At 51.3% G+C, this 26,339-nt stretch overlaps 4 protein-coding genes across 5 annotated transcripts; 2 read left to right on the top strand and 2 right to left on the bottom strand.

Annotated features, from left to right (window-relative positions):
- Nucleotides 1-893: 893 nt before the first annotated feature.
- CYP27B1 (cytochrome P450 family 27 subfamily B member 1) lies at nucleotides 894-6,277 on the top strand. The gene is made up of 9 exons (XM_012469779.2): nucleotides 894-1,478; nucleotides 2,124-2,314; nucleotides 2,821-3,023; nucleotides 3,108-3,308; nucleotides 3,392-3,564; nucleotides 3,770-3,942; nucleotides 4,146-4,224; nucleotides 4,512-4,709; nucleotides 5,366-6,277. The coding sequence occupies exons 1-9, from the start codon at nucleotides 1,284-1,286 to the stop codon at nucleotides 5,477-5,479; spliced, it is 1,527 nt and encodes a 508-aa protein (XP_012325202.1). The 5' UTR covers nucleotides 894-1,283; the 3' UTR covers nucleotides 5,480-6,277.
- A 2,933-nt stretch (nucleotides 6,278-9,210) lies between these two features.
- MARCHF9 (membrane associated ring-CH-type finger 9) lies at nucleotides 9,211-13,574 on the bottom strand. The gene is made up of 4 exons (XM_012469795.3): nucleotides 12,792-13,574; nucleotides 11,585-11,740; nucleotides 10,327-10,519; nucleotides 9,211-10,068 (listed from the first exon to the last, which is right to left on the bottom strand). Exons 1-4 carry the CDS (start codon nucleotides 13,146-13,148, stop codon nucleotides 9,734-9,736), a joined length of 1,041 nt encoding a protein of 346 aa, XP_012325218.3. The 5' UTR covers nucleotides 13,149-13,574; the 3' UTR covers nucleotides 9,211-9,733.
- Nucleotides 13,575-16,971: 3,397 nt separating this feature from the next.
- CDK4 (cyclin dependent kinase 4) lies at nucleotides 16,972-23,063 on the top strand. Of its 2 annotated transcripts, XM_021675310.2 has the most exons (7): nucleotides 17,184-17,744; nucleotides 17,901-18,036; nucleotides 18,154-18,321; nucleotides 18,479-18,588; nucleotides 19,746-19,796; nucleotides 19,934-20,069; nucleotides 20,624-23,063. In XM_021675310.2, the coding sequence occupies exons 1-7, from the start codon at nucleotides 17,530-17,532 to the stop codon at nucleotides 20,714-20,716; spliced, it is 909 nt and encodes a 302-aa protein (XP_021530985.1). In that variant the 5' UTR covers nucleotides 17,184-17,529; the 3' UTR covers nucleotides 20,717-23,063. The 2 variants fall into 2 exon arrangements, 1 of the variants encoding a protein (XP_021530985.1); XR_010343003.1 differs by lacking the exon at nucleotides 20,624-23,063 and adding an exon at nucleotides 16,972-17,072 and having other exon boundaries at nucleotides 17,511-17,744; nucleotides 18,479-19,796; nucleotides 19,934-20,019.
- Nucleotides 20,165-24,212, bottom strand: TSPAN31 (tetraspanin 31). The gene is made up of 6 exons (XM_012469777.3): nucleotides 24,010-24,212; nucleotides 23,321-23,488; nucleotides 22,983-23,063; nucleotides 22,525-22,656; nucleotides 22,106-22,219; nucleotides 20,165-22,016 (listed from the first exon to the last, which is right to left on the bottom strand). Exons 1-6 carry the CDS (start codon nucleotides 24,070-24,072, stop codon nucleotides 21,942-21,944), a joined length of 633 nt encoding a protein of 210 aa, XP_012325200.1. The 5' UTR covers nucleotides 24,073-24,212; the 3' UTR covers nucleotides 20,165-21,941.
- Between the last annotated feature and the right edge of the window lie 2,127 nt (nucleotides 24,213-26,339).

Below are 26,339 nucleotides of genomic sequence, written 5' to 3'. Positions count from 1 at the left end.
TTTTAATTTTTTCTTTTAGAGACAGGTTCTCTCTCTATTGCCTAGGCTGGAGTGCAATGGAACAATCATAACTCACTGCAGCCTTGACCTCCTGGGCTCATGCAATCCACCTCAGCCTCCCAAGTAGCTGAGACTACAGGCATGCACCACCGTGCCTGGCTAATTTTTGTATTCTTTGTAGAGGCAGAGTTTCACTATGTTACCTAGGCTGGTCTCAAACTCCTGAGCTCAAGCAGTCTGCCCACCTCAGCCTCCCAAAGTGCTGGGATTACAGGCATGAGCTGCCATACCTAGCCTAATTTTTAAAACTTTTTTTTATAGAGACAAAGTTTTGCTATATTGTTTAAGCCTGTCTCAACCTTCTGAACTCATGCCATCCTCCCACCTCAGCCTTCCAAAGTGCTGGGATTACAGGCATGAGCCACCACGCCTGGCCATGTGGAGGATTCTGAGGCTGAAAGTGGAAAGGGGCTGCTAACCAGAAAGCGCCCCAGAGGAGACTGAGTCAGCTGGGGAATCAGAACATCCATATCCACTCAGCTCCTCTAACAGCCCAGAGACAATCTTTGAACCTTACTAATGTACAAAAATTTCTTCATTTCTGCTTCTCAAGCCCCGAATTTCCATGGCTGGAAGGAGGGGACTTGTAAACCCAAGAGACCTCTTATCCTCAAGAAAGAAAGTTGGCGGTTCTAGGAGCCATTTTAGCCTATTAACCCACCTGCCATCTGCCCAGTATATGTTAGGTAAGGAGGAGGGGGAGATGTGGCTAGTGCAGGAAAATAATGCAAAGAAGATATAGCCCAGTGAGCCAAGAATGTGGGGACATGTACAGCTGTGCCTCTTCCCTGCTTCTCTTCCCGGAGGAGCTGAAAGATGGGGAATTCCTGAGATGGATCTAAAGGGGCTGGGCTCCCTGGTGGAAGTGGTGGTAGTATCAGAGACTGGTGTAGCTTGGTCTCCTAGTCCATACTAAAAAGCCTCATAGCCTTGCTTAGGATGAGACCTTTAGGCTCCTAGACTAGGGCACTCTCCCAGGAGGAAAAACTCAGGCCCTCCCTCTCATGAGGGTCATTGCAACAGGAGACCCAAGGGAGTCGTGAAGTCAGCCCCAGCCCCGCCTACTGTTCCTGGGTGCTAATCCCCAGCACAGACCACTCAGGAGGAGGGATTGGCTGAAAGGTTGGAGACGGGGCGTCGTCACCTGACCCAAAGGTTAAATAGGGGTTCAGACAAGATGCTCAGGAGAAGCGCTTTCTTTCGCGGGCTCCCCAAACCAGACCATGACCCAGACCCTCAAGTTCGCCGCCAGAGTGTTCCATCGCGGACGCTGGGCGCCGGAGTTGGGCGCCTCACTAGGCTACCGAGAGTACGACTCTGCCCGCCGGAGTCTGGCAGACATCCCAGGCCCATCTACGCCCAGGTTTCTGGCCGAACTTTTCTGCAAGGGGGGACTATCGAGGCTACACGAGCTGCAGGTAGGAAGGGACGCCTTTCCCGAGACTGACTGCTGGAGAAACTGGCTTTGAAAGCGTCAGAAAGGACTGACTAGTGCAGAACAAATGTGAGAGAGCCAGAGAACGGATGCCCATGAATTAAGGAAAAGGCGAGTTGAGGCGGGGGGGCCGTGTGGCTCGACCCACGCAGAGTCCGTCCAGACTCTTAGCAGAGGGCACTCGGAAAGCACCTTTTCGCTGTCCTGATGTGTGGAGACCCTGCAGATCCAGTACAAGTGCGCGGGAAGCTAAAGGCGCGGTACCTTCCGCCTGCGTGCGGCTTAAAGCTACATGGGCTCCTTTTCATTCACTGAGGACTCGTTCTGAGATGGACAGTCCAGACATGGAACCTTTAGAGATTTCTCCTCAACCAAGATGATCAGAGAGGTCCTGAATGTCCGCCTTGTGCAAAGTTCCTGTTTTGCCCGTCACACTCAAACTTTCTAGGGGTGGGAAATGAGAGAAAGAGGAGGAATTCGCAATATCAAGGGCATACACTAGCCGGGAAGCCGAGAAGGAGCAGAAGCTCCCTCTTCCCAAGCCCAGTCAACACCCTTGGTGTGGGCACAGGTCAAGCTGAAAGTCCTCGCCCAGGTATCCAAGTGTCCGCTGCGCCTTCTCCCCCAGGTGCAGGGCGCCGCGCGCTTCGGGCCGGTGTGGCTGGCCAGCTTTGGGACAGTGCGCACCGTGTACGTGGCTGCCCCTGCCCTCGTCGAAGAGCTCTTGCGACAGGAGGGACCCCAGCCCGAGCGCTGCAGCTTCTCACCCTGGACCGAGCACCGCCGTCGCCGCCAGCGGGCTTGTGGACTGCTCACCGCGTGAGTCTTCTTTGCCCCTCGAAGCCCAGACGCCCCGCAGCGGCCATCTCCAGCTGCGGTCTCGAAACTATCTATCTGGGGGCCTGGTGGGAAGTCGGCTGTCTCATTCTACCTTTGGGCATCTTGGGGTTCCCATCCCAGTCTGCTTCACCCACACTCGGGCTGAGCCCCAACCTCACTCCCCGCCTACCTCCTTATCCTTTGAGGCCAGAATCCTGGGATCTGAGGAAACCGGCGGGATTGGGCTAGGGTACCAGGATCTGGACGGAATGAATGTAAGGTTCTGTGACTCAAGTTACCCGGGAACCCCGGCCCTTCTGGGCAGGAAATGAGTAAAGAGGGAGGGGGCTGGAAGACAGGCGCAGGCAGGCGCAGGGTTTCTGTACCCCGAGGGGGCAGACGCAATCCCTTTCCCGGCCACCACAGCCAAACGGGCTCCTTAACTGCAGCCAGCCCCTTCGAGCCGTCCCACCTCCCTGATGCGCACTCTCTCCTCAACCCTGCAGGGAAGGGGAAGAATGGCAAAGGCTCCGCAGTCTCCTGGCCCCGCTCCTCCTCCGGCCTCAAGCGGCCGCCCGCTACGCCGGAACCCTGGACTATGTGGTCCGTGACCTTGTGCGGCGTCTGAGGGGCCAGCGGGGACGTGGCACGGGGCCGCCCGCTCTGGTTCGAGACGTGGCGGGGGAATTTTACAAGTTCGGACTGGAAGGTGAGTCCCCGGACAAAGCTGGGCGGGCATCGGGGCGCCCTGCCATAGCCTACCGGAGCCCTGACGGCGCCCCCTCCCGACCAGGCATCGCCGCGGTACTGCTCGGCTCGCGCTTGGGCTGCCTGGAGGCGCAAGTGCCGCCCGACACGGAGACCTTCATCCGCGCGGTGGGCTCGGTGTTTGTGTCCACGTTGTTGACCATGGCGATGCCCCAGTGGCTGCGCCACATTGTGCCCGGGCCCTGGGGCCGCCTCTGCCGAGACTGGGACCAGATGTTTGCATTCGGTAAGGCACAGAACGAAGTGAGAATGGGGGAGTGTAAAGCTGTCCAGGGGTAGCGAGGCATCACGTGCCCTCTACCCACGCAGCTCAGAGGCACGTGGAGCGGCAAGAGGCTGCGGCAGCCATGAGGAACCGAGGACAGCCCGAGGAGGACCTGGAATCTGGGGCGCACCTGACCCACTTCCTGTTCCGGGAAGAGTTGCCTGCCCAGTCCATCCTGGGGAATGTGACAGAGTTGCTACTGGCTGGAGTGGACACGGTGAGGTTCTCCCTCCGTGCTGTGAGCCCCACTTCCAGGGCTTAGCCTCCCCAGACTCCGCGGCCACTTTTCTGTTGCAGGGGCTCCATTATGGCCAGGTAGACCAGCTTGGCTTAGCACCCCGTAGCCCCAGACTGTCACATAATCTGTGCCCTCTGCTGGGTTCCCACACCCAACACCTCTCTTGCTTTCACCTGTCCTTCAGGTGTCCAACACACTCTCCTGGGCTCTGTATGAGCTCTCCCGGCACCCCGAAGTCCAGACAGCACTCCACTCCGAGATCACAGCTGCCCTGGGCCCTGGCTCCAGTGCCCACCCCTCAGCCACTGTTCTGTCTCAGCTGCCCCTGCTGAAGGCGGTGGTCAAAGAAGTGTTAAGGTGAGCGGGAAGGAGAGGAGGAACAAGAGGAAATGCCGGGGAAGGGCTGGGGAAGCAAATAGTGGATGGAAGCAGGGAGAGAGAGCAGACAAAAATGGCACTCTGCTCGTGGCCGAAAAGGGTTTGGAAGCTGGAAACAACAAGAAGGAGGCTGCAGCCCCTAGCCTCACCTTGCCGTCTCCATTTTGTGCTTTGCAACCTAGACTGTACCCTGTGGTACCTGGAAATTCTCGTGTCCCAGACAAAGACATTCATGTGGGTGACTATATTATTCCCAAAAATGTGAGTACAGCCCATGCACCCTTTCTACGGAGGCATTCCTCACTATCTTAGGCCTCACCCCTGTTCTCAAACACTCTCCCAAAAGCCCTTCAAATACTTCCCTTGACCTCTCTCTAGGATATGCCTTTCTAGGATGTAATGGGACAGTGGGGAGATCCTTCCAAAAGTAGCCCCAAAAAACTTCCCCATCACCCACCAGGACATGCCTTTGTCCCTGTCTGAATATCCTCTTCATGCCTGTCCCCATTCTGGGCCCAAACTGACAAGTTTATTTTCCTTCCCATCAGACGCTGGTCACTCTGTGTCACTATGCCACTTCAAGGGACCCTGCCCAGTTCCCAGAGCCAAATTCTTTTCGTCCAGCTCGATGGCTGGGGGAGGGTCCCACCCCCCACCCATTTGCATCTCTTCCCTTTGGTTTTGGCAAGCGCAGCTGCATGGGGAGACGCCTGGCAGAGCTTGAATTGCAAATGGCTTTGGCCCAGGTGAGTGCTCCAGGTTTTATACCTTCCCCAGACTCTGGAAAGACTCTAACCCTCTAAAGGTGTGAGCTCTTTCCCCTAACAAGCACAGAAAAACATGTAAGACCTGGTAGAATGAATCTTCTGAAATATGATAAGCCCACTGTAGGCCTGGAGTGTAAGTGAGGGTATTCAAACTATTTTTTTCCCTACCATAATCCCTCACCCTTATTTACCAAGAAGTCCTCTACTGGCCACAGGTGCCACTCCATCATTGACCATTTTTTTTTTTTTTTTTTTGAGACGGAGTTTCGCTCTTGTTACCCAGGCTGGAGTGCAATGGTGCGATCTCGGCTCACCGCAACCTCCGCCTCCTGGGTTCAGGCAATTCTCCTGCCTCAGCCTCCTGGGTAGCTGGGATTACAGGCATGCGCCACCATGCCCAGCTAATTTTTTGTATTAGTAGAGACAGGGTTTCACCATGTTGACCAGGATGGTCTCGATCTCTTGACCTCGTGATCCACCTGCCTTGGCCTCCCAAAGTGCTGGGATTACAGGCTTGAGCCACCACGCCCGGCCCATCATTGACCATTCTAACACTAATAATACATGCCCTTTACCAATCAAATCCCCCATTATAGATATCTTCCATAGTAATGCTCACCTTCTTCCCTTTTCAGATCCTGACACATTTTGAGGTGCAGCCTGAACCAGGTGCGGCCCCAATCAGACCCATGACCCGGACTGTGCTGGTGCCTGAGAGGAGCATCAATCTACAGTTTTTGGACAGATAGTCCTGTGGAAAGAGGCTGTCATCATCATCCTTTCCCTCATCATAGGGACAAGATCTTTTGTGGGCACAAGACCAAGAGATACATCTTCCCCTAAGGCCTGTCTATCTGACCAAACTGGGTAGAATGACCATAGTAAAGTACTGGGGGTGGTCCTGACCAATGTGTGAAGTATGCACTTGGCCTGACTCAGTAGGCCCCAAGAATACCGTGGTCTCCTTCCTTGCTCAGCCCTTCTGATCACGTATGCATCCTCCAAGGATGAAATCAGATTTTAGCTAATAATGTTGGATGGCCTGAGAAAGATTCAACTGCTGCTCTTTTGGGGCTTCCACAGTGTTCGCTGATGCTGCTGGCTAAGGATTTATCACAGCATAAGCTCAGTAACTCTGCATCTGGTTGGTACCTGGTTGGTCCTTCCTCTTTGCATGTGAGCTCTTTGAGAGGAAGGGTGAAGCCTTATTTGTTTTGTATGTCCCCTGCCAGGGCCTGTCTCTGACGAGGTGATACCATACACATTCTTAGATTGAATCTGGACCATGTGGCAGAAGGGATAAGCAGCTTAGCAGGCTCTGTCTACCCCCTTCCTTCTTTGTCCTGCCCCTAGGAAAGTGAAATTGCCCTAGCCTGGTTTACAACTTCTTACAACTCTCCTTTGCTCTCTGGCCACTATTAAGTGGGTCTGCCCCAACACTTAGTTCTCAGGCAGAGACATCTTTGGTCCTGTCCCTGCCCAGACCTCTGGCTTTTTTATATTGAAAATTTTTAAATATTCATACCTTTTAGAATAAAAAAATCAAATATTCATTCTTGCCTTTCACTTATTTCTCTCACACTCTCACTTCCTACAAGACCTGGATGCAAGACCCTAACACTCCATGGTTTCTTAGGTCCTGGGGGTGACCCTCATAAAAATGGGCATCTGGATGCCTGGTAGAGTGGTTTGTAACACAAACCCAGGCATGTTTCTGTCTGCCGTGGGAGCAGCCAAGTCTAGTCTGGCTTCCTGTAAGAGATTAAGGGGGTGGGGGTGAAAAGTAACTGCAGGGGCTAAGCTGTAAAATGGACCAATGGGCCGGGAGCTAGGAATTTGCAGAGATGGACAGAGGATGCTGACTCTAGCAAGTAAAGTGCTTTTGGAACCTGGACTGCCAGTATTGAAGGAAGTCCTAGATTGGTCACTCTGCCCTCTCTGGAAAAGTTGTTCCAAGATAATTTCCTTCAGTGCAAGGGATACAAGCAGAGAAGTAGAATCAGACAGAATGAAAGCCAAGTGTGGGGGTGGCCAGAAGCCCTGGGGCACCAAAGGCAGGATCAGGGCGGTGGGCAGAGGGAGCCTGTTTCCCTGAGTCAGCATTCTCTGCCCCCACCCCCCCAGAGGCTGGGCACAGCTCTCCTCTTGTAATGTATACAGATTAACTCATCTTCCATCCAAATAAATCTCTCAGCATGTTGCAGTTTCTTCTGCATCCCAGATTACCCTCCTCATGTCAAGACTTGCCCCCCTTCCCCTACTCCCCACCATATTCCAATTAGCTGGGTGTAGAAGGAGGTTTCACTTCACACTTCTTCCTCCTCCACACCTCAGCCTCCTGGCCTAGACATGGCTCCCTGACCACAGAAACTCCATTAGCCACCAGGCCTTCTGTGGAGGCATCTAATTATGCAAGATCTACAGAGGGGCAGGGCAGAGACCCAAGGCCTTGTACAAAGATCAAGGTTTTTGTGCATTTTCTGCCCTTCTCTACTCCTTCCCTACTGTATACTCAGTCTCCACCCTATTCCTCTATCACTAAATATCAATTTGAACCTAAATGACCAAATTTTTTAGCACAATTGGATTTGAGCTTTGAGGAAGAATAAAGCCCAGCTGGCTGTCAGACTCTTTCCCCTGTAATCAGTGATGAGAATTCTGCTCACTGGTACTCCCTATTTTCCATCGGGCAAGTAAGAATGCCCACTTGACGAGGGCAGCAGTTCCCATGATCCTTTTCCTGGACAAGGATCTTTTTAAGTTGCAAAAAGGGAAGAAGAGGAGACCATACTGATTGCTGGCCCCAGCTCCCATACCAAGACTTCCATTGGTGCTGAAGAAGGAAAGGGGAAAGTGTTTCACCTGGCCTTGTTTTAGGACCCACAGTGCAAATGGATACAAGAGTATGTGTGAGTATGCTTATTTTCTTTGGTGTGTCTAACTTTCCATGCGGAACCATCACAGGGGACAGCTCAAGTTTGGCACAGGAAGCTCCCTACCTACCTGAGCCCTACCTGCCAGTATAGGTATTAGTAGTCACTCTGATTTGCAATCTCCCATTTGGTCCCCACCAGCTCTTCTGTGAATGGCAAATCAGTAAAGTCTGGCCTTTCCATCTCCCCAGATGGGGAGTATAGAGGGTTCTTTCTCGGGAGAAACAGTTTCCTACTGAGCAGATGGAGGGCTCAGCCTTAGTTCCCTATCCACTCTACTCCCTCAGAAATTGGAAGTGATACACTTCCACACTTTGAAATTACTCGAACCCCAGTCCAGCTTTGGTTCCTACACCCCAGGCGGGTCTGGATACCAGCACCATGGACAGCAGCCAAGATCCCTCTGGGATAGGGGAGGGTATCGAGTTCTCCAGGGCAAGGATATGTGTGGGCCTTTACAAGAGAAGCATTTTCTCCAAAACATCCCCAAAGAAGAGGCAGAGCAGACCTTCCCTGAGAGGAGGACCAATAATAAGAAAGGCCTCCAGATCTGACTTTAGCCATGAATGAAGGAATTATTTAATTGCTGAATAGGTCACTTAAAAAAACAGCATCATTCATATAATACACAACCCCAAGGTCACAGAAGCAAGTGCCCAGGCTTCAGCCTGACCCACATTTTAACCAGTCCTTCCCAAATCTTTTCTCTATAAACAACAGTCCTCTATGCTGCTGCCTCCAAACAGAATGCCATCCATTAATACCACTAGCTGGGCACACCGGGATCAAACCTGTGACCCTAAACTACTGTAGGAATAGCTTAAACTGGGGTTGGAGACTCATAACATTGAGGGGGATTCCCTCCATCTCACTCCAGATGAGTCCAAATCCGCTTCACGCTGCTTTTCTGGGTGAGCACAGTACTTGGGAAGGACTAATAGAACCCAGGTGATCTCCAGAACAAGGCGGATGGCTCCAGCCTTCCCCAGCCCATGGGCCCCAATATTTAGAGAGTCATAGTAGTTCTCATTCTTACAAAAAAACCACCATGCTTCACATTTGCAATGTCTATTTCCCCTCATATTTCCATAACTATCATGTCACTCAACACAAAATTCCAAGATTCTGTGCAACTCCAGATGAAAAACACATTTTAGAATTTGTTATACCAGCTACTATTTGAAATAAATGAACCATCAACTAGTCTAGAAATCTCTTTATGTCATTGCTGATTTTCTTTGCAATGGCATCCAATCTGTCCCTCATTTATCCTTATTCCAACCCTATGAGGTAGACAGGAAAACCATAGCTGAGAGATTTTTTTTTTCTAAATCACACAACTCATAGGTGGCAAGTCCAGGTCTACCCCTTAGATACCTCTGAGCACTGCCACCAAGCAGCCAATGTGAATTATTCACCAGCAAGTGGGAGTCACACCTCCAACTCGGAACCCATTGCTGCATTTGGGATTTGCAACCTGTGCAGAGAAACCTCCCCACACCTCCCAACCCTCCAGAAAAGCCCCAGATGAGAAAGGAGTCTCCACGTGCATATAAATGATTCTTTATGCCCTTCCCCCATGCAATGGGGGATGGAGCAGGGGGAAGTCCCCCGCCCTCATGCAGGGAACGGGAGGTCAATGTACACTAGTCTTATTGCCAGATGCCCTGTGGCCATGGGGTGGGGAATAGGGGTCTATGGCCCCTTTCGTCTGGCATTGGTCCCCCTTCACCAAGTCACCATGGTGGAGCTGGGGGGCTGGAGGCCCTAGGAGCTGAGGTAAAGACGGTTCTCTCTCCAGGGAAGGAAAGCTGCTCTCCCCGCCTGCCCACTGGCTGTCTCTGGATGAGTGTGAGGAGCTGTCAGTGGTGACTGAAATGTCATCCAGGTGTCTCTACCCAGTGGGCAGTAGAGCCCAGACAATGTCTCCACCCTGAGGCTGCCCACAGAGATCCTCAGCGATGGGGGCAGCCTGCCCCAAACACCTTGTCCAGCTGGTACCTCCAGCAGCCATGAGAGCTCTTCTTTGCCTGATGCATTGACTCAAGATCCCTGCTCCTGGAGTCCAGTTCAGACTGTAGTGACCCTCATGACAACTTCTCGGCCAGAATGGGAGCTGGAACGGGCATCTGGTGGCCGCAGCTGTCCCAGGAGGTGCAAGATTGTATAACCGCAGCGCTGAGGCAAGAGCGTCCGCATGCGCTGAGCAGTTGGGGGGCGGCTGGTGGCCCCAGAGGGGGGGCCCGTCCGTGAGGTCCTGGGGCCTGGCTTCCCTGCCGTCCCTCCCCCTGCATCTCCTCCTATGTCCTTGGTCTTGTCATAATTCAGGACCTTCCACTGCTGATTCACTGCCTGCCAGCGTTTGAAGATGCGGTAGACAGAGGAGCCTTCATGGACGATGAGGCCTGAGCAATAGGAATAAGAAATCCAGGGTCAGTTGTGGCCTAGACCCGGGCCAGAGGTACTTAAGCAAGCATTTCTTCAGAGTGAGGAAATTTGCAAAGGGCCCTGGAGAAGCAGGGAAGTCGGGGCTGGGGGGCACCAGTATAGCACTAAAGGCCCTCAATGGCAGAAAATAAGGCCATGAAACAGGGGATGGGCAGGGGAATCAGGCGTGTAAGAGGAAGGTATGGAGCAGGTAAAGGAGAGAGACGTGCCCTCACCTATGCAGACGACATCCATGAAGCCGTACATGCCGTAGCAGATCTGAAAGAGCAGATCCTGTCGTTGCCACTTGGCTGAAGGGCTGAGTGAGGACCAGATGAGCCAGGAGATGCTGGCAACCAGGAAGAGTGAGCCCAGGACTATGGCAGCAATCTGGACCTTCTCGATGACCGTCAGGGAGATGGCCTGCCACTATGTGGGAGAAAAAGCTCCAAAGAGTCCCAGAAAGGGATGGAGGGCCTGAAGAGCAGGGTGCTCCGGGAACCTTCCCTAAACCCTTCAGACAGTATCAACATCTGTCTTCCCTGTGCTTTGATTAAATCTAGAATGTGGCACTTGTCTGACAACATTTGTCTGTCTTATTTTAGAAAGGTAAGATTGAGCAAGTGCTCTGAAACCAAAACATCTAGATTTGAATCCCAAATTTTGACTCCATCACTTACTGGCTAAGAAACCTTGGGTAAGTTTTCAAATTTTTGTGCATCAGTGTCCTCATTTGTAAAATGGGATAATAATAGTATCTGATAAGATTATTGTGAAGATTAAAAGAGTTAATACACACCAAAACTTGACACGGAAAACACTACATGTTTGCTAGCATCAACAACATCTTTTTCTTTCTTTCCTTCCTTCCTTCCTTCTTTCTACCTTTCTTTTTTTCTTCAAGCCGGAGTCTTGCTCTATTGCCCAGGATGGAGTGCAGTGGCACCATCTCGGCTCACTGCAACCTCTGCCTCTCGGGTTCAAGTGATTCTCCTACCTCAGCCTCCTAAGTAGTTGAGATTACAGGCACGTACAACCACGCCCGGCTAATTATGTATTCTTAGTAGAGACAGGGTTTCACCATGTTGGCCAGGCTGGTCTCAAACTCCTAACCTCAGGTGATCCACCCACCTTGGTGATCTACCTGCCTTGGCCTCCCAAGGTGCTGGGATTACAGGTATGAGCCATACTTGTAATTTTTTTTTTCCTTTTTCTTTCTTTACCTTTTTTTTTTTTTTTTTTTTTTTGTAGTGGGTGGGGAGTGGTGGTTGTCCCAGTGCCTAGAACAGTGCCTGGAATATAAGTGGCACCCAATAAATGTCTTTGTGCATAAATGAAGGGAGGAAGGATTTACAGACACACAGGAGACTGTGGTAATGGTGGGGAAGGGTGGCTTTGGGAAAAGAGAAAATGAAATAGGTTCCCTGGAGGTTCCCTGATTCCAATAGCTAAAAGGTCCTCGCCCAGTCTCTGAGTCCTCTCCTTGCACCTCACCTGCAGTGGGTTCTTGGTGCTGATCGCCAGGACCTGGTACTTGAAGTAGCAGAGCTCACAGCTCCAAGAGCCCCTCTCACTGATCCAGCGGATGAGACAGGGCTGGTGCGTGCAGCGCACGGAGCCGTCGCAGCGGCAGGGGCTCAAGAGCTCCCCCTGGAGGAAGAGTGAGGAAAGGCCCTGTCAGGCATCACCATCCTGACCACACTCAGCTGCGCTCCCCCACAGGGAAATCTCCTCTTCTGGTCACTTTCCCACATTAAAAAACTCAGGCCTTTCACTCAAGACAGGGAAAGAGGCTAAGTAAGGCTGCAACAGAAAAGAAGTTTCCCTTAGCGATCAAGGGAAACTTCCCATACCAAAGAGATGAGGGATGGAAAGGGATGATGGGGTTAAGAGGGGAGGATGAGGGGGACGGGGTCTTCTCTTTTCCTAGAATTTCGGATGGGTAGTCTTTAAGACTTCTCAAAGGAAAGGCTTCCTCTTAGGATCTGGAGGGAGAGGAGGGTTAGAGCTTCTGAGCCATGCCTTCCTTGCCCTACCTCATCATTGTGAAATTACTTCACAGATCTGATGCAGACTGGGATGGGTTATGGTCCTCGGTTTCCACATATTAAAAAGGGGAGCAATAGCGGAGATGGGAGTGCAGGGTGTTTCCTTTTAATCAAGGAATCAGTTCTCACTACAAAGAAACACCCACTGGCACTATTCTGGGACAACTTTGCCCATAAAATTTTAACAAAGAATACTCTTTGGAATGAGATAGAAAGTTGCAGAATGGGAACTGAAGAAAAGTGCCCCACGGGGAGGAATACTGAGCGAAGCAAGGGCGCTGGCTGGGCCCCTCCCTTCAAGGTGGGCACAGCAGCACTCTCCTTTCTGCCCACCTGCAAGAGAACAGGTCACCTCAGCTTACGGAGACCCTGGGGCGACGGAAACAGGAGAGAACAGCAGTCCCTCTTAATGGTGAAAGGGATTTTGCGCTCTCCGGAGAGAAAGCCAACCCCTTCCTAGGGACCCTAGACCCCCCAACACAAACAAGCGCTCCAGGAGTCCCCTGCCAGCCCCTTGACCTCACCCCATTCCCACTCCGGGTCCTGGGGCCCCGCCCAGACTCCTCAGGCCCCGCCCCTGCTCGCGGTCCCCGCGGACACCCCCAGGTGCGCGCCCCCACCCCTCCGCGCCCGGCCAGGTGCCCAGGCCTGACCTGCTCCGGGCCCTGGAAGCAGATCCGGCACTGGGGGGTTCGGAGTCCACTGTCCAGACTGCTACTGAGCGACAGGGCGTCCAGCGCACCCGGGGGCGGCAGCGGCGGCGCGGGCGGCGGCAGGGGTCCGGCCCGCGGCTCCTTGTCGCCGGCCAGGCCCCGGGCCCGCGGCTCCGACCCGTAGTACTCCTCCTCGTCGCCGTCGCCGTCCCGGGTGGAGCAGCCGGCGAAGGGCGCCCAGCCGCAGCCGCCTCCCCCGCCCCCTCGGGGATGCGGCTCGGCCCGGGGCCGCCCCCCGCCCGTCAGCACCAGCAGCTTCAGCTCGTTCAGGAACATGCGGAGCCGAGACTTGAGCATCGTCCGGGCGCCGGGGGCGGGGGGCGGCGTGCAAGGGGGGCTCGCTGGCGGCGGGGGGAAGGGAGAGGACAAGGCCGGGAAGGGGGCGCGCGCTGGAGAGCCAAGCCGGGCTGGGGTCTTTGGGGCCTGCGACCGCCGTTCACTGCTGCCACCGCCGGGGCTCTGGGGCTTGCAGAGCCGAGCGGGCTGGCGGCCCGGGGGCGGCGGGGTGGGCGGCCATGGCCGGGGCAGGGGGCGGGGAGAGGGACTCAGAGTGCCGCGCCCCGCGGGTCCGGGTCCGGAGCGGGCCGGGCCCCCGGGGTTACGCGCCCAGGTCCTCCTACGGCGGGGCCGCCCCCCATGGCCGTCCTCCCGGTTCCAGTCTCGCTCTGGCTCGGGGATCAGGCTCGGCTCGGCCCGTGCGCTCGGCGGTGGCAAATGGCGGCTCCTTCCGGCGGCGGCGGCGGCGGAGACCCCCCCGGAGCGGCGGGCGGGCGGGGCGGGAGCCGGGGAGCGGGTGAAGGATGGAGGGAGGGGCGGGACGGGGAGGGGGAGAGGAGAAGGGGCCGCGGCTGCGCATCCCCGCCCTGCCCCGCCAGAGCAGGTGTCCCCAGGGGCGGGGGCAAGTGTGCGAGCCCGGGGAGGGTGGAGGAAGGGGAGTGGCCAAGGAAGGGGAGTGTGCATACTAGTAGACTAGGTGTGTGTCTGGGAGTGGGGGATGCGTGGGTGAGCATGGAAGGTGAGTGGTCAAAGGACGCAGGTGTACCAGGGAGGGAGAAGCTTGTGCAAAATGGGAGTGTGCAAAGAAAGAGCTGTGCAAGGGTCGGAGGTATGAGAGAGGTACACACATGGGCAGGGGAGGGACTCAAGCAATATACACTTTACCTAAATGGCTGAAAAGTGTGCTTGATGGGGACTGGGAAAGAGAGGTGTGTAAGGAATGGAATCGGATTGTCTGAGAAACAGAAGCCTCTGACTGTAATGTGAGAAGGAGGTGAGTGAGCAGGAGGTAGGCGTGCTACAGGCATGGGAGTGCCTTTCCTGGTACTCTCCTGCCGTGACCTCCACTACATTGAAGTGAACAACACACACACTTAGCCCTTTGCTTTTATGGAGCCTTCTCTCTGAGAACAAGTTCTACCCCCATCACATTTTTATCTGCCTTACACTTACATTCTCCCTCTCCTACCCTTTGTAAAGCTGAGGGAAAAGGGATTTCAGGGGAGCCCATTGGGTCAAACACACTGGGAAAAAATTAATTAGTGAAAGAGTAATTAACAGAAGAAGGGAGGAGACAGAGCCTGGGACAGACTGCCAAATTAAGGTTCCTCAAAGAAAGTGATGGAGAGACAGTAATGTTCCCATGAAATATTCAAATGGTTTGGATGGACTAATGAATGAATCAGAAAAAGGGGCTGGGACCCAAGCAGACAGAAAGGATGTCTTCTGTTGTAAAGAGAGTGAGCTGTGAGGCCAGGAACGGTAGCTCACACCTGTAATCCCAGCACTTTGGGAGACGGAGTTGGGTGCATCATCTGAGGTCGGGAGTTCGAGACCAGCATGACCAACAGGGAGAAACCCTGTCTCTACTAAAAATACAAACAAAAAAAAAAAAAAATTGCCGGGTGTGGTGGCAGGCGCCTGTAATCACAGCTACTTGGGAGGCTGAGGTAGGAGCATCACTTGAACCCAGGAGGTGAAGGTTGCAGTGAGCTGAGATGGTGCCATTGAACTCCAGCCTGGACAAGAAGAGTGAAACTCTGTCTCAAAAAAAAACAAAAGAGAGAGAGAGTAAGCTGTGATGGGCTTATGTGGAAGGTGAGGAGGCTGAAGTGGGGAATGCTGATGTGGGAAGGGAGTTTGAGAAACTCACAGACACTTATCTTAGCCTTCCAGAAGGCTTACAAAGCACCCACCCCTAGCAAGGGAGCCAATAAAACATTCACCTCTTGAGCCCCTTAGTTCAGTCCTTGAGGTTTTTCTTACTAGTGTTCCAGCTGCCCTTGCCAGGAGGGGCCCAGGGCTACAAGTATCAGGATGGAAAGAGGAGGCATCTGTATTAACATGCATCCTGTTTTGCTCTAAATAATGATTTATATTCATCTTCTAGTTTGAACTCTTATATTCTCAGCCAGATGGTTAAGGAAAACAGAAGTTAGGGTGGAAGAAGTGGCAAATAAGGTAATAAAATGGCTTTAGATTTTAGACAAATTCAGCCGGGCACAGTGGCTCACGCCTCTAATCCCAGCATTTTGGGAGGCCGAGGCGGGCAGATAACTTGAGGTTGGGAGTTTGAGACCAGCCTGACCAACATGGAGAAACCCTGTCTCTACTAAAAATACAAAATTAGCTGGGATCACAGGTGTGGTGGCACATCACACTACTGCACTCCAACCTGGGCAACAAAGCAAAACTCTGTCTCAAAAAATACATATATATTTTGTCTAAAAATATATATATATATTTTAGACAAATTCTCAATTCTCACAAATGAGACACTAACCACTTTCCTCCTTTACTCTCGTACCCCTAAAGGGCTGGAAGATAAAGAACTTGGAGCCAATAAAACAAAAAAAGTAGGAGAAATCTACCTGTGTCAACCTAGGTGTCTGTGGGTAGAGGCCATTTGGGAAAAAGTGTGTTCTGGATGGTGCTAAGTGCTAAGAAAGCTGCACTAGGGAAAAAGAGGGAAGCACAGTGACTCCAAATGAGCAGTCACAAGTTTGCAGAAGAGCACGTCATTCCCATTTATTGTGGTTGTCTGGAGGGTGCAGGGGGTGTGGTGGCAACTTCCTTGCACATGCGCCTGTCTATATACGACATGTAATAAATAATATAACATACATACATATATATACCTATAAGTGTATATATACATACATATATCTTAATCTCACATAATCATAGAATCTTCCTACTGAAAAAACAAAAACAAAAAACATAAAGGTCAGGTATTCCTGTCTCCTGCTCATCAATATCTTCTCTGCCAGATGGCCTCAAGTCTTTGCATTAACACTTCCAGGAAGGTTTGGAAGTTGGGAACTAGAGAGCATTACTTTGCCACTGTTCCTGTTGTCTTACTGTATTAATCTGCCTTCTGTCCATCCCCCAATCGAAGTTTTGCCCTCCAGTGGGCATTGTCTATTCCCTATTTTATAAGACCTCATTGTTGTCTACATCTTTATAGATAGTCGTACCAGTACTTTAAACAGCCAGTGACAGACACCAAAAACAAAACAAAATAAAAACCCACATACACACTGGAAACAAGCACTCAGTACAATTTTGTAGAATGAATGAGTGAAACAATGGCACAAATGAGAGTGTTTTCTCACGGTGGAGCAAAAAGGTGATAGCACCACCTCTGGTCCCCCAACTCCCACCCTCTCCCCAATGTAGACAGGCTGAAAGACCGGTGAGACAATCTTTCAGCCGGGAGTTGGGCTCTGGGTGGCCTGGGTTGCCATGGCACCGCCTTGGGCTCCACCCTCTCTTGCCCCCTACCGCGCCCCGCCCCGCAGCGGGGTTGTGGCAGCTAGTCACGTGCCCGCCGCGTAACCACACCTCTGCTCCTCAGAGCAATGTCAAGCGGTCACGTGTGATAGCAACAGATCACATGGCTGTATCTCCCCTCCGCCCCTCTTACGCTCTTCGCTCTCCTCCCCGTCAAAGCGGCTCCTGGCCGCCCCTCGGCGCCTGGGTGGCGGTCACGTGCCCAGAACGTCCGGCGTTCGCCCCGCCCTCCCAGTTTCCGCGCGCCTCTTTGGCATCTGGTCACATGGTGAGGGTGGGGGTGAGGGGGCCTCTCTAGCCTGCGGCCTGTGTCTATGGTCGGGCCCTCTGCGTCCAGCTGCCCGGGACCGAGCTCGGGTGTATGGGGCCGCAGGAACCGGCTCCGGGGCCCCGATAACGGGCCGCCCCCGCAGCACCCCGGCCTGGCGTGAGGTAAGTGCAGCCCCTTCCCAGGAATGAGAACCAGTGCCCTCCCCCATCCCAGCTTTTCACGCGTGCGTTTCGAGAGCTGGTTATGAAAGGGTCGCTCAAGGGCGGGAAATGGGGCCTTTGTGGTCGTGGGAAGGTATAATTTTAGGGACTGAGATGTAAGATCTTCGATGCAAGGCGTGTGTCATGTGTGATCTTTGTGCGGGACGCGATTGACCCAGAGGAAAAGGCATTTTTTATTGTAGGGCCTCACGTGGCTGCAGGGGTTGGTATTGAGTCATTGTGTTATCTCCAGGGCCGGCCCAAGGAAGATTGGGAGCGGGGGATGGGATGCTGCTGTTGCTCTTTGTGCTTTTTCTTGGGAGTCCCTTTGTTGCTGCAGGCTCATACCATCCTAACTCTGTAAGGGACTTTTAGTGGTAGGAGTCTTTGTGATTGTAGGGTCTCCCTTGATCTGAGAATGGCTACCTCTCGATATGAGCCAGTGGCTGAAATTGGTGTTGGTGCCTATGGGACAGTGTACAAGGCCCGTGATCCCCACAGTGGCCACTTTGTGGCCCTCAAGAGTGTGAGAGTCCCCAATGGAGGAGCTGGAGGAGGACTTCCCGTCAGCACAGTTCGTGAAGTGGCCTTACTGAGGCGACTGGAGGCTTTTGAGCATCCCAACGTTGTCCGGTGAGAAGGTGGTGGAGGGTTGGGAGTGGGGAGTAAAGGGAAAAGACCGCCTATAGGTGGGGTGTGGTGATCTGGAGAGAAGTGGGGACCCAGATGAAATAATGAGAGGTCATGTGGGTTAAAGGGGATTGACAAGTGAGCATTTACTCTGGCCAGGCTGATGGATGTCTGTGCCACATCCCGAACTGACCGAGAGATCAAGGTAACCCTGGTGTTTGAGCATGTAGACCAAGATCTAAGGACGTATCTGGACAAGGCACCCCCACCAGGCTTGCCAGCTGAGACCATCAAGGTGAGTGGGGTTGGTAGGCATTGAGAGGTGAATTGGGATCTTTGTAGTAGAACCTCCTGGGATTTCAGGGATGGTGCCTAGTTTCCAGTGCATCTGTACCTCCCCCTTCTGAACTAGGATCTGATGCGCCAGTTTCTAAGAGGCCTAGATTTTCTTCATGCCAATTGCATCGTTCACCGAGATCTGAAGCCAGAGAACATTCTGGTGACAAGTGGTGGAACAGTCAAGCTGGCTGACTTTGGCCTGGCCAGAATCTACAGCTACCAGATGGCACTTACACCCGTGGTCAGTAGAAAGATGGTACCAATATGGGTTCTGGTTGGGAGTAGGAGAGTGGTGGCCCATAGCAATTGAGAAGTCATGTGCTTCATGTGTTCAGTCAAGTAAGTTGTATTTCATGGTAACGCATGGGATCCCCATCCATTCTTCCTGTTCCCTTTAGGTTGTTACACTCTGGTACCGAGCTCCTGAAGTTCTTCTGCAGTCCACATATGCAACACCTGTGGACATGTGGAGTGTTGGCTGTATCTTTGCTGAGATGTTTCGTCGAAAGTATGGGACCCACATACCCTGGACCACCTTGAATTCCCCAAATCTCTTGTTCATAAACCACATCCAAACCCTCCCTCCCATTCTTCTTCTTCTTTTTTTTTTTTTTTTTTTTTTTGGAGACAGGGTCTTGCTCTGTTGCTCAGGCTAGATTGCAATGGCATGATCACAGCTCAGTGCAGCTTCAAGCTCCTGGGTTCAAGTGATCCTCCCATCTCGGCCTCCCAAGTAGCTCACACTATAGGCGCACACCTTCATGCCTGGCTAGTTTTTTAATATTTTTGTAGAGATGGGGGTCTCAGTATATTGCCCAGGCTGGTCTTGAACTCTTACACTCAAGCAGTCCTCCCAACTCTACCTCTCAAATTGCTGGGATTACAAGCATGATCTACTGCACCTGGCCCCATTATTTTACTTGAGTTCTACTGACTAACTTGCCCATAACAGGAAGCACTAAAATGTTGGGAACTTCATATCCCTTTTTCTCTTTATTATTTATTTATTTATTTATTTTTTGAGACAAGGTCTCACTCTGTCACCCAGGCTGGAGTGCAGTGGCACAATTACAGCTCACTGTTGCCTCTACCTCGGGCTCAAGCAGTCCTCCTGTCTCAGCCTCCTGAGTAGCTGGGACTACAGGGGCACGCCACCATGAATGGCTTTTTTTTTTTCCAGACTGAGTGTGGCTCTGTTGCTAGGCTGGAGTGCAGTGGTACGATCTTGGCTCACTGCAACCTCTACCTCCCAGGTTCAAGCAATTCTTCTGCCTCAGCCTCCCGAGGAGCTGGGACTATAGGTGTACGCCACCATGCCAAGCTAATTTTCATATTTTTAGTAGAGACGGGGTTTCACCATGTAGGCCAGGATGGTCTCGATCTCTTGGCCTCATGATCTGCCCACCTGTGCCTCCCAAAGTGCTGGGATTACAGGCGTGAGCCACCGCGCCCAGCATTTTTTTTTTCACCAGAGGCAAGGTCTTGCTTGTCCAGGCTTAGCTAGAACTCCTGGGCTCAAGCAGTCGTCTCACCTTAGCATCCCAAAGTGCTGGAATTACTTGTCTTTATTCGCTATACTTTCTATTTTGAGCTACTAAGTAGTAACAACCATTCAACTAAGATACTTAGAAAATGACAGCTACCTTATGTCTCTTCTTACCTTAGGCCTCTCTTCTGCGGAAACTCTGAAGCTGACCAGTTGGGCAAAATCTTTGAGTAAGTGACCAACATGGGAGAAAAAGATTTTCCATTCTGAGTCCTCTTTCTGCTAAGCCCAGGATGGCAACTGGCTCTCTCCACGGGGATGGGAACTGGAGGACCCTCCTGACCACAGGTCTCCTGTCCCCCCACAGCCTGATTGGACTGCCTCCAGAGGATGACTGGCCTCGAGATGTATCTCTGCCCCGTGGAGCCTTTCACCCCAGAGGGCCCCGCCCAGTGCAGTCGGTGGTACCTGAGATGGAGGAGTTGGGAGCACATCTGCTGCTGGTACTGGAGATGGCTGTGGGCATAGGGAGGGACTGGGGGAAGAAGCAGAGCAGTACACAGGGCCCTGGCCACTGTGATTAATGAAACTTGGTTGGTAGATGGGCTGTAGTTTTTATTGCAGCTGCAAATAGCCACCCACAGAGAGGGATGTAAAAGAGAGCCCATCCTGGCCAGGCGCAGTGGCTCACACCTGTAATCCCAGCACTTGGGAGGCCAGGGCGGGCAGATCATCTGAGGTCACGAGTTTGAAACCAGCCTAGCCAAAACGGTGAAACCTCATCTCTACTAAAAATACAAAAATAAGCCAGGCATGGTGGCACATGCCTGTCATCCCAGCTACTCGGGAAGCTGAGGCAGGAGAATCGCTTGAACTCGGGAGGCGGAGGTTGCAGTAAGCCGAGATCACACCATTGCACTCTAGCCTGGGCGACAGAGCAAGACTGTCTCAAAAAAATTAAAAAAAAAAAGAGAGCCCATCCCAGGTATTGTCACCGGTGGGCAGAAGTCTCTTTCAGTTTTCTTCATGGTTTTCTGACCTTTGCCTCTCCCCTCAGGAAATGCTGACTTTTAACCCACACAAGCGAATCTCTGCCTTTCGAGCTCTGCAGCACTCTTATCTACATAAGGATGAAGGTAATCCGGAGTGAGCAATGAAGTGGCTGCCATGGAAGGAAGAAAAGCTGCCGTTTCCCTTCTGGACACTGAGAGGGCAGTCTCTGCCTTTGTCTCTGAGGCTGTGGAGGCTCCACCTCCATCTTTCTACAGGGATTACTTTGCTGCCTTAATGACATTCCCCTCCTACCTCTCCTTCTGAGGCCTCTCCTTCTGCCCCCCTATTTCTCTACACTAAGGGGTATGTTCCCTTGTGTCCCTTTCCCTACCTTTATATTGGGGGTCTTTTTTTATACAGGAAAAACAAAACAAAGAAGAAATGGTCTTTTTTTTTTCTTTTTTTTAATGTTTCTTCCTCTGTTTGGCTTGGCCATTGTGCGATTTAGAAAAACCACTTGGAAGAAGGGACTTTCCGGCAAAACCTTAAAGACTGGTTAAGGTACAGGGCCTAGGCAGTCAGTGGAGCCCCTGGACTGACAAAGCTTAGAAAGAAACTGAAATTCCTTCTCTGAATATGGATTTTAGGCCAGGCATGATGGCTCACACCTATAATCCCAGCACTTTGGGAGGCCACCGTGGGTGGATCACCTGAGGTCAGGAGTTCGAAACCAGCCTGACTTAACATGGTGAAACCCCGTCTCTACTAAAAATACAAAATTAGCTGGGTGTGGTGGCGCATGCCTGTAATCCCAGCTACTTGGGAGGCTGAGGCAGGAGGATTGCTTGAACCCGGGAGGCAGATGTTGCAGTGAGCCGAGATCACGCCATTGCGTTTCACTCTGGGTGACAGAACAAGACTCCATATCCAAAAAAAAAAAAAAAGGATTTTTAAATGGCTTTTATATTCATTGAACTTTCTCAAACTGGGTCCTGCTTATTACAGGAAAGAGTTTTTGGTGGCTTTCTCCTTGGCTCTGTCCCTGATTTACCCTTAGAGCCACACCAGGGTATGTTGAGGTGATCTAGCATATGGACGGAGGAGGAGGGGAAACAGCTTAGAATGACCCCAGTCCCATTCTATGCACTCCCAGAAGCTTCCCATATCCTCCTGGAGAGAGAGGGAAAAAGTTTTTCCTTTTATTCCTTATAGTCTGGCTCCCACTAAAATATGTCAAGGTGTAAAGTCTTGCTATTCCATCCATTTTAGGGGATATGACAAGGGGCCTTTCCTTTTTCTCAAACCAAAAGGGTTATAGACCCTAGATTTTCTCTAAGGGAGGAAGAGAAAGAGCAGAAGAGAAGTCAGAAGGATCCAAAGTCTCACAGAAAGGCACTGGGGTTGGCTCTAGGATCCTTCTGATTCCGAAATCTCATTGCTAGCCAAACACCAAGGATCTGTAGGAACAAAGGGAGAGAGATAAGCACTAATCAATTCTCAGTCTCAAGTTAAAAAGGATGTACATGAGGGAACTGGAGAATGTTACCTCTGTAAAGCTAAAGAAGAGTCCAACACCCCCTAGGATTTTCAGGGCTTCATCTGAATGCTTAAGAAACTTTTCTCCACACATCTGGCATGTGGGGCTCTGGCTCTTGCAGATCTGAGGATAAAACGTGTGTGAAGAGTGCAAAGTTGCTAATGTAAAGCTGCTAGTCACCAATACCTATGCTGAATGTCCCTAGAAACTTTACTGTTACCTGACTAGTGTCCTACAAACTAAAATCCCACTTGGCTAATTTCCTGGTCTCTGTATCCACCCCTACCCCCTACCAACACACAGCCCCAGTACAAGATGGCTTCTAGAAAGAGAAATAATGACATTCAAACTAAATTTGCCAACTTGGGCATTGTCCTTACCCGGTTTCCTACCTCCCCTGGCTGCTGCACCACCCCCAACACACTCACTGCAGTGCAGAAATCATAATCTTGTTGATACAGGGTTGTGAGGTTGAATAAGCCACAACAATCAAAACTTCTTTCCAGTTCATCCCGAGTCTTGTTGCTCATGACCCACCAAGAAGCATTGATGACATCTGTCTGGAGGATACGGGCAGAGGGAAATTAAATCTCTCTACATCCTGATACAAGTTCAAGTCCAATTTCACTAGTCCAGCAAAGGAAGTCAACCAGAAGCATAACGGTGTGCCACAATTATAGACAGGATAAATATCTACCTTTTCAGGTTCTCTAGATCATCATGGAAAATTAGCCAGACATCCCAGAGGAAGCAAATAGCCCAGGAGGCTAGAGGCAGTGGACCTAAGGATGATCTTTGGGTAGTTGGGGCCAGACTAAGGAAGGAGTTAGAGCGTAAGAGGAAAATTTTAAAAAGCAAGTAAGTACTTGAAAGGGCATTGTCTTACCTGTTTGCTTCGGTTAATAGCCAGACATGAGCAAGAGATAACAAATTGGAAGATGAAGACCAAACCGAGAATGATCATGTACTGAGAGGAAAGGTTATGGAAAAAAGTCCTAGATTCCTTTATGTTCTATCTATAACTGCCTGGTCTCATCTAGTCATAGAACTTACACCACCAGGTCAAACTGAAAGCAATAAAGTCAGCTCTTGTTTTGTAGATTATGGGACGGCAAGGCAAGCAGATGTGTTCAAGATCCCTGAGGTCCCCTACCCTTCTAACATCTTAGATATCTGACAGCCCTTCCAAGAGCCCAGTTGCCCCCATCACTCAGGTCAGGATACAAAGAACAGTAGGACTTGGTGGTGGTTGACAGCACCCACCAATCCAGCCACTGCAATAAGGAGAAGGAAGACTCCCACAGCCATGACTCCACCGATGATATGGATGCTGGACACCAGACCCAGGCCCTTGCCCCAAGCAGCCACTCCAATGAGCAACAAGCCCACCAGCTACAAAGAAAGAGCAGGACACATCTCAAGAATTCTAGCATGCAGCACAGCCCAAGGCCATTACAAGACTTGGGGGAAAAAAAAGTAATAATGGAATGGTCTGTGAATGGGAGATGGGGGTGGTGCTACCCACACCAGGGGCATCCCTGGGCACTCCCAAAGGTTAGAATGGCTGGGATGGGGGCGGTAGAAGGTGGCAGGGATGGTAGTAGGAATATAAAAACTGAACCCTTAGGATCATCCCATCACTTCTACTTTGGGAGAAACTGAGGTTGACAGGAGGGAGGGATGGAACATAAGCCCACAGCTTTCAGTTCATTCCCCCACCCCCAGACAAACCCCCTCATCAACCGGAAGTTCCCCCTCTCCCACGGAAGTCCCCAGGAATTCCCTCTTCGCCGGAAGTTCCTGGGAATCTTCCTGGAACCCCCAATACACCCCTTTCCCCACCGGAAGTGCCCTAGAGATTTTCCCTACTGGGCCTTTCCGCCCTGAAGCTTCCCCCACCTCCAAAACCTCACCATGTAGACCACGTTGAGAGCGCAAAGCGCATTCTTGGAGCAGGCAAAGCCGCCGCAAACCATCTCCCCAGCTCTGGGGACCCAAGTGGTCCCAAGGACTTGGGGGGAGGGTATTGGGGACCGTCTTCCAGGACCCCGACAGCTTCTGTCTCTTTAAATCGAGGCCAGCCAAACCCAATTCTCTGCGCCTGCACCGTCCCACCCCTGTCTCTGGATTGGCGAAATGCGTGGCTAATCCTGGACGTCCAAGGCCTGCATTGCCAATCAATCCGCATTACGTCACCGACCCGCCTCCTGTCCCCTCCTTTAGGTTTTTCATTGGGCGAAACTTAAAACTAGGGGCAGGGTTTCTAGAGATTCTCATAAGGACGACAGCCTCAACTCCAAAAGCTTGGGGTGAAAGCTGAGCTTTCTGTGGTCGGAGTTGGAGAGGGCTAATTTGAGGGAGGCGGCTCTGGAGGAACTTAGGTGAAGGGGAGGCGGCGGGAGGGGCGGGTAGGGAGCCGCTCCGAGAGCTGGGTAGAAAGGGCTCCGCCCGTGGAAGAAGGGCCCTTCCCCGATCCTTTCCCCTTGTCCTGCAGTGACCTCATGATGACGCGATTGTTGTGTTACTGCGTCACACTCGGGAACACCCAAAGGAGCCACATATTGAGCTTATTTAGCCCGGCCACAGAGGCCGCGGGTTGGACACAGCAACACCCAGCAAATCCTCACACGTTTGTGTGTTCGCTAGTACCCATGTCCTGTTCCATATACCTCCTAACGGGGTGTGAATATACCAGAAATTCAGTGTGGAAATCGCGGCCTTAGGCCAGCGCATTACTGTATATGGCATTGCCACAGGTGCACACACGGGTGTGCTGAGCAGTTTCAGGGTGCACCCCTGATCTATAGGTTTTGCAAAAAACAACAGGCAAGAGATCCTCTGGGATATAAATAAATATAAGGGAAAAGAGCCTCCACCTTTTCACTTGGGGGTGAGTTTATCAATAACTTTATTATTAAGTGCTTTGACAAACCCCTTTTCACACGGGTGGGAAAAGGCATAATCCTTCTCTCTCCAGGACAAAGAAACAGTAGGAACAACAACAACAAAAAACCCTCCAATCAACTCAACAGAATGATTTTTGTGTGTACTTAGATTCTATGGTCTTATTGCCACAGTCAGATTGCCGCTTGGATTGCCACTTCTTAGCTGTGTAACCTTTGGCCAGGCACGTAAACTGTCTGTGCCTGTTTCCTCATCTGTAAAATGGGGATAAATAACACACCTACCTCTGGGTTGTGAGAATTAAATGAGTTAATATATGTAGAGTACTTAGAACAGTACCTGTCACATAGTAAACACTCACTGTTAATTATACTTTTCAGGTCATTTTACAGTTTCCTGTGCGCAATTCCAACCTCAACTCCCTTATCACCAACTACACAATATTTATGTAGTTATAGATACTTATCTTTCAGAAATTAATATCAAAAAGTTATGCAGGAAAAGAGATATTTGACAGGGCCAGAGAGATGTTTGGGTCTTGAAGTAATTAATTATTGTTATTGTTATTATTTTGAGACAGAGTGTCGCTCTGTCACCCAGGCTGGAGTGCAGTGGCAGGATCTTGGCTCACCGAAGCATCCACCTCCCGGGTTCAAGCAATTCTCCTGTCTGCCTCAGCCTCCTGAGTAGCTGGGCTTACAGGCACCCACCACCAAACCCGGCTAATTTTTTTTGTATTTTCAGTAGAGACGGGGTTTTGCCATGTTGGCCAGGCTGGTCACAAACTCCTCACCTCAGGTGATTTGCCCGCCTAGGTCTCCCAGAGTGCTAGGATTACAGGTGTACCGGTGCAAACAAAGTAATTAGGTCAAACTACCAACTACCTCCCACCTCCCATTCCCTCACTCCCCACCCCCATCCCCTTCCTACTCCAACTCCCATCTTCCTCGTCTCCTTCAATTCCTCATATACCTTGTTCTCTTTCAGGTCCTAAATCAAGGGCAGGACAGTGGTATTAGAAGGGGAACTGGCTGACAAGAATTTTGGTTGTGTGGTGTAGTGAAAGGGGTATCAAAATTATAATCAATCTGGGCTTTATGTACTTGGTAAAAAATAAAAATAAATCAAGTTTAAAAAAAAAATCAGAAGACCTAAATCCATGTTTTTGTTTTACTTCTTAATGGTTTCTCTGAGCGCTAGTTTCCTTTTATGCAGAATAGGGATAAATAATCCTACCCCTCAGGGCTGTCATGAGGATAATGTATATGAAAGAACATTGTAAACTATTAAGTGTTACAGACATGTCAATTAGACATGTTAATTATTATGAAAACAATTG

This window comes from Aotus nancymaae, unplaced genomic scaffold (genome assembly GCF_030222135.1).
Source record: "Aotus nancymaae isolate 86718 unplaced genomic scaffold, 86718_ANA_hifiasm-v0.15.2.pri h1tg000016l, whole genome shotgun sequence".
Classification (NCBI taxonomy): Eukaryota; Metazoa; Chordata; class Mammalia; order Primates; family Aotidae; genus Aotus; species Aotus nancymaae.
Note: the sequence above shows the minus strand (reverse complement) of the source record. Positions and strands in the feature narration are given on the sequence as shown.